Raw genomic sequence first — 10,479 nt, 5'->3', positions numbered from 1 at the left:
GTCATGGGGTGCGTGGAGGACCCCTGGGACCGCGACGCCATCTCGCTCGTCTGCCGCCACTGGTGCAAGGTCGACGCGCTCAGCCGCAAGCACGTCACCGTCGCCATGGCCTACTCCACCACCCCCGACCGCCTCTTCCGCCGCTTCCCCTGCCTCGAGTCGCTCAAGCTCAAGGCCAAGCCCCGCGCCTCCATGTTCAACCTCATCCCCGAGGACTGGGGCGGCTCCGCTTCGCCCTGGATCCGCGAGCTCTCTGCCTCCTTCCACTTCCTCAAGGTGCTGCACCTCCGCCGAATGATTGTCTCCGACGACGACGTCGCCGTGCTCGTGCGCGCCAAGGCCCACATGCTCGTCTCCCTCAAGCTTGACCGATGCTCCGGCTTCTCCACGTCCTCCCTCGCTCTCCTCGCCCGCTGCTGCAAGTAATTTCTCCCCTCCTTGTTCCGGTTCACAAATGATATGCATGCATTAGTTCGTTTATTAATTACTGCGGTATCTCTTTCTTGTCCTACAAATTAATTTGTAGTTTCAATTGTTCTAGTTAGTTTTTCTCTTCAGAAATTGTGTTTTGTTCTATTTGGAAAGGGTTGGTAGATGGGATGTTTGTAAAGCGAGTATATATAAGATATTCTTTTGTTCATTTGGAAAGGGGAAAAGTAAGTGTAACGTCTCACCTTTTCATGTAGTAAAACATCAGGCTACTCTTTGTAATTTGGGAATAATTCTAGCTTTGGAGCAGAAATTAGGAAATGTGGACTTTAACTGCCTTACTGAGTTGGGGACTTTGCTTAGTTGTTTATACTTTCTTAGAGAACTATGATGCTTGGTGGAGATAGTTTTGAAAAGCAGATTATCAAAATGGTGTTGTAGAAGTTCAGTAAGAATGTAAGAGCATACATTCATAGGTTACTAGTTTAATTAATCATATTTCTTGTCATGTGCAGGAAACTGGAAACCTTGTTTCTTGAAGAAAGTTCTGTTGCTGAGAAAGAAAATGATGAATGGCTCCGCGAGCTTGCTACCAGCAATACTGTCCTTGAGACGCTGAATTTCTTTCTGACAGATCTCAGGGCATCCCCTGCATATCTTCTCCTCCTTGTGCGAAATTGCCGAAGGCTGAGAACTCTCAAGATTAGCGACTGTTTCATGTCTGACCTGGTTGACCTGTTCCGTACAGCAGAAACGCTACAAGACTTTGCTGGTGGTTCCTTTGATGATCAAGATCAGGGTGGGAATTATGCTAACTACTATTTCCCTCCTTCAGTACAGCGCTTGAGTTTGCTCTACATGGGAACAAATGAGATGCAGATATTATTTCCATATGGCGCCACACTCAAGAAGCTGGACCTTCAGTTTACATTCCTTACCACAGAGGATCACTGTCAATTAGTCCAGCGCTGCCCAAATCTAGAAGTTTTGGAGGTATGTCCTGGCAAATTATTTTAAATGTTTTCGCCATGTTTCCTGTCTGGAGGTCAGATAGTGAATATGCTATCTCAAACGCGTTTTGTTGACAATTTGTCTTCCAACAGGTAAGGGATGTGATAGGGGATCGAGGGTTGGAAGTCGTTGCACAGACCTGCAAGAAATTACAGCGACTCAGAGTCGAGAGAGGAGACGATGACCAAGGAGGTCTTGAGGACGAACAGGGTAGAGTGACACAAGTAGGACTGATGGCTGTTACTCAAGGCTGTCCTGATTTGGAGTACTGGGCAGTACATGTGTCTGACATTACAAATGCAGCTCTTGAGGCCATTGGTACGTTCAGCAAAAACCTGAATGATTTCCGACTTGTCCTGCTTGATAGAGAGGTGCATATAACCGAACTGCCCCTTGACAACGGGGTTCGGGCTTTGATGAGAGGTTGCACCAAACTCCGGAGGTTTGCATTTTATGTGAGACCTGGAGCTCTATCAGATATCGGCCTTTCCTATGTTGGTGAATTTAGCAAGACCGTCCGCTACATGTTGCTTGGGAATGCCGGGGGATCTGATGATGGACTGCTGGCATTTGCACGAGGATGCCCAAGCTTGCAGAAATTGGAGCTAAGGAGTTGCTGCTTTAGTGAACGTGCATTGGCAGTTGCAGCCTTACAGCTGAAGTCACTCAGATATCTTTGGGTGCAGGGATACAAGGCATCTCCTACTGGCACCGATCTCATGGCAATGGTACGCCCCTTCTGGAACATTGAGTTTATTGCACCAAATCAAGATGAGCCTTGCCCAGAGGGTCAGGCACAGATTCTGGCATACTACTCTCTGGCTGGGGCAAGGACAGATTGTCCTCAGTCTGTAATTCCCCTCTATCCATCAGTCGGAGGCTAAAAAGACCACCACCAGTTTGACTGTACATACATGTTTGATGCCAGTGAAACCCACGATGCGGTATTAGGGACATTCCACCTTACAGTGCCAATTACGGGACTGAAAGCTCAAGTAAAAGCGACCCACTCTGAACTGCCTTTGTATCTTAGGGGCAACATTTTTGGGTAAGCTGTTCATCTGGCCAACATGGATATCTTTGTGTACTACACCATTTTGACATGGCTCGGACACGCATTTTTGTAATAATGTGCCCAGTTGTAATGGCATTTTTCTGTTCTTGAGCTTTGCCCACTGTATTGTTGTTCTACGAACACTATTGGATTAGTTGTTGTACCATCTGTGAAACAATCTGCACAATGTTATGTTTAACCCACGAATATCTTGAAATTTTGCTGCGGCTTGGCCTCAGCTTTACTGGTCGTGATTTTCCACCTTCTCTTATCTTTGGATCTGTATGGTGAACGGGCTGTTATATGTTCTATATGGATTACAGGAAGCAGGGATTTATTACGTTGAAATAAAAGAACAGAAGATTGAGATGTCACTTGCCGTGAAATTTTCCATGATTTCCGAATACTCATCATGAGATTCTGCATAACACAGAAATTTTACAGCTTTTGCTAGGAAGGAATTTAAGAGAGGGTTGAGGGGAGAAGGTAGAGAAAGATATTTCAGAACTCAGAAATTCTGCAATATATGCTGTTGCACAGGAAGCAATTTCAGAGGATTGAGGAGAGGGTGGAGAAAAATAGAGTGAAAGTGTATTCGACAAATGATGTTCGAGTTCATACTGAGATCTTACAGTATGGAGCTATATGAATGAATTTCATAGAAATTTGGTAACCTGCTCCTATTAGGCAATGGACTTTGAAGAAGAATTCTTAAAATTCAAATAGTACAACAAAAATCCTACGATCTACAGAGACTCTTAGGGCATTTGAAATAAAGGAAAATTGCAGTATCGAATTTCTATAAAAAGATGCCGACTGGGTCATCTGAAACAAATAAATAATAGATGGAACAAATAAATGACTCTACCAATATTCCTATGAAATTCTTACAGAAGAAGAATTCTTAAAATTCAAATAGTACAACAAAAATCCTACGATCTACAGAGACTCTTAGGGCATTTGAAATAAAGGAAAATTGCAGTATCGAATTCCTATAAAAAGATGCCGACTGGGTCATCTGAAACAAATAAATAATAGATGGAACAAATAAATGACTCTACCAATATTCCTATGAAATTCTTACAGAATAAAGCAAATCCATATGAAAATTTCTGTGTTTTTTCTTTGTACTTAGTATGCTATAAATCCTCTATTCTTAAATAGGTGCAACCCACTACCTGTTTTTTTTCTCTTTATGCAACTATGCCGCATCAGAACATACAAAACTATCCGTTAGCCAAATCCATGATATAAACTGCCAACCAGACTGAAAACACAGAAGCATCAAGTACAGCATATAGCATGCATATGGTATTCAAGTCCAGAGTCATTGTTGTGTTTGTGTCGAATATTTTGTACTAGTTGGGTTACGCTTGGACTTGGTGTTGTAGTGTGGGTAGGATACGTGTAGTGTCGGAGTCGGACACATTGTACCCTTGGCCTCTTATATATGAGGAGGCACCCCACGATGTAACCCATGACGACTAGATAGCGACAGGCTCGCAAGGGGGTGCTGGCGGCTTGTGTCGGCGCCCGGGTGGCCGGTGTTGCGGTATCTCGGGGAGGAGCGCCCGTAGTCATTGCCCCGGGGAGTAGGCGAGTTCGCCGAACCTCGTTAACAAATCTCGGTGTTGTCATTGTCTGTGATTGCTTGTTTCTCGATGGATCGTTCGCGTACCTCGAATTTATTCTAACAAGTGGTATCAGAGCTAGGTTTCGAGATGGTTATTCGCTTGATCTAGAGGTGGAGAAATCAGGCGTCGGTGAGGTCGGAAAATTTGCGTGGCGTCACGGTGCCTACTCGGAATCGACGAGATCGAGACGTGGCCTGCGGAGCTAGCAGCTGGGCCCAGATGCAGTCCATGATGCAGTCCATCAGGGACACGGGCAGGCAGCCCGAGCGGCAGGTCGCGTGCAGGGGCAGCTGAGCGTGACTCGATTGGTAGGTTCAGATTTTGACGATATTATCTCTTGCAATCGGAAGCAGCGGACGTGGGATTTGTTTTGGAAACAAAAGGGACCGAGTCCCGATAGAACTCGTAGCCGAGCCGGACTGCTGGAGCCTTGCACGCGCAGTATAAAATAAGGCAGCCGGCTAGGGACAAGACGAGGCAATAGATCAGATCGAGATCGGCCAGAAAAAATCCATCAGGGGCTTCGCATCCATCGAGAGGACAGGCTTTGGCAGGAAAGCAAATAGCGCTAGTATCGTAGTTGAGCCAAGGGAGCACTTTGACGTGAAGATCAACTAGTTCGTTGACCGCTAGTAGCAGTACGCGGAGGTTTGGTTCGTGTACTTGCGGATCACGGGAAGACTGCTCGGTTATTTTTCACGGAGTCGGCCGTACAAAGAATCATGGCGTTATCGGGTACCAGGTTTGAGGTGAAGAAGTTCAACGGAACTGGAAGCTTTGGGTTATGGCAAACAAGAGTAAAAGATTTGTTGGCACAACAAGGATGATGCTTGAAGGCGTTGTTGAAGGAAGCCAAGCCAGCTAAGATGGAGGCGGATGACTGGGAGGAGTTACAGTTGAAAGCAGCCGGGACTATACGGTTGTGTCTGTCGGACCAGATTATTTATCATGTGATGGATGAGAATTCGCCGAAGAAGATCTGGGAGAAGCTGGAAAGTCAGTTTATGTCCAAGACTGCGACGACCAAGGTGTATCTGAAGCAAAAGTTGTATGGGATGAGGATGCAGGAGGGGTCAGATCTTGTGGAGTATATGAACGCCTTTAATCAAGTCGTGACGGATCTAGCACGCTTGGGTGCGACGGTTGATGACGAGGATAGGGCAATTCTGCTTCTTTGTTCATTGCCATCATCCTATGACCATTTGATCACTACTTTGACGCACGGCAAGGAGACCGTCAAGAATGAGGATATTACTGCGCATTGCTATCTTATGATATGAGAAAGAAGAACGCGGTGGAAGTCTCTCATGATGAAGGTTTGCTAGTCAAGGGTGAGCAGTGGCGGAAGGGATATGAGGCTGGGAAGAACAAGAAAAAAAAAGAATATACAGTGTCACAAGTGTAAGCAGTGGGGACATATGAGAAAGGACTGTCCAGAACTCAATGGTGGGGCAAGTGCTAATAAGGCAGCTCATGGTGATGACTCAGACAGCAGTAGTGATGTTCTCATAGTATCAGACAGGCGGTCAAACAAAGGTGAAGCGTGGATGTTGGATTCAGCTTGCTCTTTTCATGCGACAACCAACAAGAGTGGTTCTCTTCGTACAAGTCTGGTGAGTTTGGTTTAGCCTATGTGGGCGATGACACAGGTTATCGTGTTGCTGGAGTAGGTGACATCAAAATCAAGATGTTTGACGGAGTTGAGCGGATGCTTCGGGGAGTCAGGCATGTGCCAGGGCTAAGGAGGAATCTAATTTCGCTTGGTGTTCTTCATAATGATGGTATGGTATTCCGTTGTGATCGGGATAAGAAGACCATGAGAATCATAGAAGATGAGGTGACCGTGATGATTGGAGAGAAGACGGCTTCGCATCTTTACAAGTTACAAGGAAGCACTATTGCAGGTGGAGTCACGGAGACTGGAGTTGCGGGAGTAGCAGCGGGGTCTCACGGTGGCGGCGGGTCTGGGGCAGACTCGTCGAGTAGCTCTCGGTAAGCTACGAAGAAGACAGCACAAGTCCGGAGTACATGAAAGTTTGACGCATGGACAAATTCAAGGTGGTGAAGAATATTTGTCAAGGTGGAGTTTGTTGTGTTTGTGTCGAATATTTTGTACTAGTTGGGTTACGCTTGGACTTGGTGTTGTAGTGTGGGTAGGATACGTGTAGTGTCGGAGTCGGACACGTTGTACCCTTGGCCTCTTATATATGAGGAGACACCCCACGTTGTAACACATGACGACTAAATAACGACAGGCTCGCCAGCGGGTGCTGACGGCTTGTGCCGGCGCCCGGGTGGTCGGTGTTGCGGTATCTCGGAAAGGAGCACCTTGCGGTATCTCGGAAAGGAGCACCCGTAGTCATTGCCTCGGGGAGTAGGCGAGTTCGCCGAACTTCGTTAACAAATCTCGGTGTCATCATTGTCTGTGATTACTTGCTCCTCGATGGATCGTTCACGTACCTCGGATTTATTCTAACAGTCATGACGAAATACAGGTGCACGATCATACCATTACAACAGAGTTACTAAAATTCCAACATTACAACGGAAATACGGTGGCAAGGCGCTTCGTAAAACATCATGTGCTTGCTGAGGTTGAGCGCTCCCGAGAGACGGACCTGGAGCATGAACTGCGGCTGTGAGCATAGCTTTCTCTAGAACGCCTCTTGCCAGGTGACCTGCTGCGTGATGGCTTGCTTCCGGCGCATCCTTTCCGTGGAGAACAGCTCCTTGATTCTTCTGAAACCGGGGAGCAGCTGCGGGAGTAGCTCCTGCGTGGCGATATGCTGCGAGAGTAGCTCCGTCTTCTGCTCCTTGGAGAATAGCGCCTGCTGTAGTATGCTGAAACAGAACGGTCGTGGGAGTGCGACCTCTGCCTTCTGTAACGGTATGGAGATCTTGAACGGTGGCGATGACCATGGCGGGGTGAGTAGGACCTGTCATAGGGTGAGTAGGACCTACGCCTGTCGTAGGGAGACTCCGACCTGTCAGAAGGAGAGTATGATCTCCTTCTGCCATAGGGAGAGTAGTATCGCCTCCTTTCATCAGGGGAGTATGATCTACGCCTGTCACGACGAGAGTATGATCGTCCTCTGCGATAAGGAGAATAAGAGCGTTCTCGCTCAGGCGAGTAGCGTGAGCTGTAACGGTCTCTCCTAACAGGTGACCTGCTTCGGGAATACCTCCTTCCTGGTATCACCACATAATCAAATGTCAATAATCAGATGTGATATGAAGTGTCAGCGGTGCTCACTTTCTAGCACATAATTCATGGTACCAAGGTGTCGAAGATAAATCATGTCACAATAACTTACCACGCGATGATTTGGTGCCCAGATACCTTCCTGGTGTTGGGGTTCGGCCTCGTCTTCTCTTTGCCTGTGGTGGAGAAGGGGCTCAAAATCAGTACTTGTGTTTTATGTCAAAAGCAAGATTCAATACATTATTGGGGATCTGAAGAACACAAATAGTATGAAAAAACAATAATGGCGGGCGTACAACCCTTTGGGTGAGGTAGCATTGTTTCGATCTTAGGTTGTGTATCTTTTGAATTTGATGCCAAACAGCTGCGGGCATCAACCTGCTGCTGTCAACAAAATCTTCAAACAAGAAGAACATTCAAATATTTAGCTTGGAAGGCTAATCTGTACATAATAATTCCACTCCATATAGAAGGAGAAGGAGAATGGACAAATATCAGAGAGTTAACAGTCTTTTGGCAATACCTTCTCAACAGTAATGACACGACCTTCCAGCACTGAACGGTCGAGATATTTGATGCAGTGTTCTGCCTCCTTAAGAGTAGCCATGGTAACAAACCAAAATCCCCGTGATTCCCTTGTCCATGGATCAAGTACTATACTTGCATCAATCACCTGTGCCACATCCAGCAAGATAAATAAGTGGAATTGTTAGCAATCTTCTCACATGGGTACCAGTTTCCTCAGCAAACATTTCCATAAGTTTACCTCTCCCTCTGTAGAGAAATGCTTCTCCAGATCTCGATCAGTTAGACGAGATGATAAACCAGTCACGAAGAGATTGTTCCCAGGGTTCTCAACATCACTCGAGTCCACACTCCTAACACATTACATGGATATCAATCACTCCCTAAAATTAGAGCCAGAAATGCCTAGACTCCAAAATATAGAACATGGACACAAACATAATATTAGCATTTCTGAGGATAAAGGATGTTTACCTTGAACGACTCCTGTACCTCGAATACGACATCTGCAAGACAGACAGGCAAATGAATCAGCACCCACCAGAGGACTCGTATAGGAAAAACTCAGATAAGTAGCATGTAACTACATTTCTAAATGTACCATGGCTTCGCAACATACTACCGCATAGCGCCAATAGATCATACAAATATCTAACCTGACCATAGAAGCTCTGATCACTGCGACAGCTCGATTTCAAGCATGCAACAATCCACTGTCAGTTTACACTTTGCAGCGTCGAAGATATGTGGTCATAGATTGTTGCGTGTCCAAAAGCTTGGAGACCTAATACAACCTTGTTTCGTGTTCAGTTCAGTGTTGACTGTCTGTTCCCGGAACAGTTTCCTTCCCACCAATTCAACGTTCCCGTACAAGTTACGGGGTTCAGTGATAAATCTGTTTTCCTCATCGCGTTAGGTACAATCGCAGTCCAGATGAAACCACTACGCACAGAACACGAATTGGGGAAACATAACCGCCAACAACATAGGAATTCTCGGTTTAATTTGCTTCATGTCATATAGATCTAGCGCATTTGCGAACCAGAATTGAGGATAAAAAAAAATTGAGGATCAATCAGCCTCCGAACCCCAACATACGTTTTCCTACTGGCAAGTATGGGTCTCATGGCTCTCTATGATCTGCGGGTTATGAGCTGTATGTGCTAAAACTATCGCCAAATCAAACCTAGAACAGAAGGCAGGATGAAATTCGCAGCACCCTTCACATGATAGTATCATGCTACTGACGAAACGCGAGGAAGAAGGCGAGGAAATACCTTTGCTTCGTCGCCGCTGCGACTGCGATCCTGTCCTCCCGAAGCCTCTCGAGTCTCTGTCTTCAGCTTCGCCTCTGCGTATGTCAGTTACCACCTGCGACACCGCCCCTCTTTTCCCGTTGGATCGCGCACGCGCGCGCGTGTGAATAAATAGAGAGGGCCTGCGGGAAGGTTCTGGAGGGGGGCGGACGCGAGACTTTCTCAAATCCGGTTGAATTGGCTGAGCGAACGCACCGCACGGCACCACCTTCCGCTTCGACACTTGGCATCTCTCTCCGCCATCCGTTTCCCCCTTTTCTTCCTGCTTTAAAAAAAATTGTTCTTTATTTTCATTTTTCTTCTAAAATGATCCATCGAGTTTTAGAGACCATTAAACAACCACTATCGTCACCAGAACGAGCACCCGACAGACTACTGTTGCAAGGCACTACCGGTTGAATTTAGAGCATCTCTAGCAGACGCTCTAAAAGCGCTCGGCCCATATAATTCCGGCGACTATATGGATTTGCCCTGTTTATTGGGCCAGATAGACCCCGTATAGTCGCCCTGGTCTGTAAAACATTTACGGTGGCCCGGAAACCACCTCCTCCCCGCGCAGTATATCTACGAGTCTGCGGCCGCTATACGGGGCGAAACCCTATTCCCCCCGCCACTGCAATCTTCCCTTTCCCCCTGACTTCTCGCCGCCGGCAACCCAAATCCGCCGCCCACTCTGCTACTGCAGACAGATCCGCCACTATATGGCACGGAATGTGGAGCTCCGGCCGTGGTCATGACTAGCGAGGACCCGAGCGGAAGTACTGCGTCGCCGCCGACGCGGCAAGGAAGCGGTCCGCCCGGTGGTACATGAACCGGGGCCTTGAGCCGCCGTCGTCCCTCTTCCGTCGCTAGAGGGAGGAGTACGACCGGCGGCAGGATCGGCTCTCCTCCGGCGCGGGCAGCTCTGTCGCGTCGGCTAGCTCGCATATGCCGCTCCCACCAGTGAAGAGGGAGGTGGAGGCGGAGCGGCGGAGTGCTGGCGTCACCGGGCCGGAGGATTTTCTTTCCTCTTCCGATGCGGACGCCATCGAGGTGGCCATCCTCATGCGCAGTGCGCGGGAGGAGGAGGCGGCGCAATGCTGCCGCCGGGACGAGGAACTCGACGCCGTCCTATACTAGCAGGGGCTCGCGATTTCAACGACAACATGGCCGCGTGGCTCCGCAAAGCCGCCGCACAGGATGCCATCTTCGTCGACCACGCCTCCACAACGATGATTGATGATCTCCGCCGCCGCACCCGGAGGGCTCCAGTGAGCCACATTTTGGGCATTGGGGGTAGGGGTAGGCGGCCTCCTCCGATCTAGTATA

At 47.8% G+C, this 10,479-nt stretch overlaps 2 protein-coding genes across 2 annotated transcripts; one reads left to right on the top strand and one right to left on the bottom strand.

Annotated features, from left to right (window-relative positions):
* LOC123092658 (coronatine-insensitive protein homolog 2) lies at window positions 1-2,701 on the top strand (the record flags this gene model as incomplete). The annotated part of the gene is given in 3 exon segments (XM_044514476.1): window positions 1-422; window positions 945-1,422; window positions 1,533-2,701. Coding segments are annotated over 3 exon segments (1,692 nt in total), but the record flags the coding sequence as incomplete, so codon positions are not given.
* Window positions 2,702-7,628: 4,927 nt separating this feature from the next.
* On the bottom strand, window positions 7,629-9,980 carry LOC123090159 (serine/arginine-rich splicing factor SR45a). The gene is made up of 6 exons (XM_044511584.1): window positions 9,920-9,980; window positions 9,133-9,206; window positions 8,330-8,361; window positions 8,097-8,208; window positions 7,854-8,003; window positions 7,629-7,727 (listed from the first exon to the last, which is right to left on the bottom strand). The coding sequence occupies exons 1-6, from the start codon at window positions 9,978-9,980 to the stop codon at window positions 7,704-7,706; spliced, it is 453 nt and encodes a 150-aa protein (XP_044367519.1). The 3' UTR covers window positions 7,629-7,703.
* Between the last annotated feature and the right edge of the window lie 499 nt (window positions 9,981-10,479).

The sequence above is a fragment of the Triticum aestivum genome, chromosome 4B (genome assembly GCF_018294505.1).
Source record: "Triticum aestivum cultivar Chinese Spring chromosome 4B, IWGSC CS RefSeq v2.1, whole genome shotgun sequence".
NCBI lineage: Eukaryota > Viridiplantae > Streptophyta > Magnoliopsida > Poales > Poaceae > Triticum > Triticum aestivum.
The sequence above is the reverse complement of the archived record's forward strand: the minus strand, read 5'-3'. Positions and strand labels throughout refer to the sequence as shown.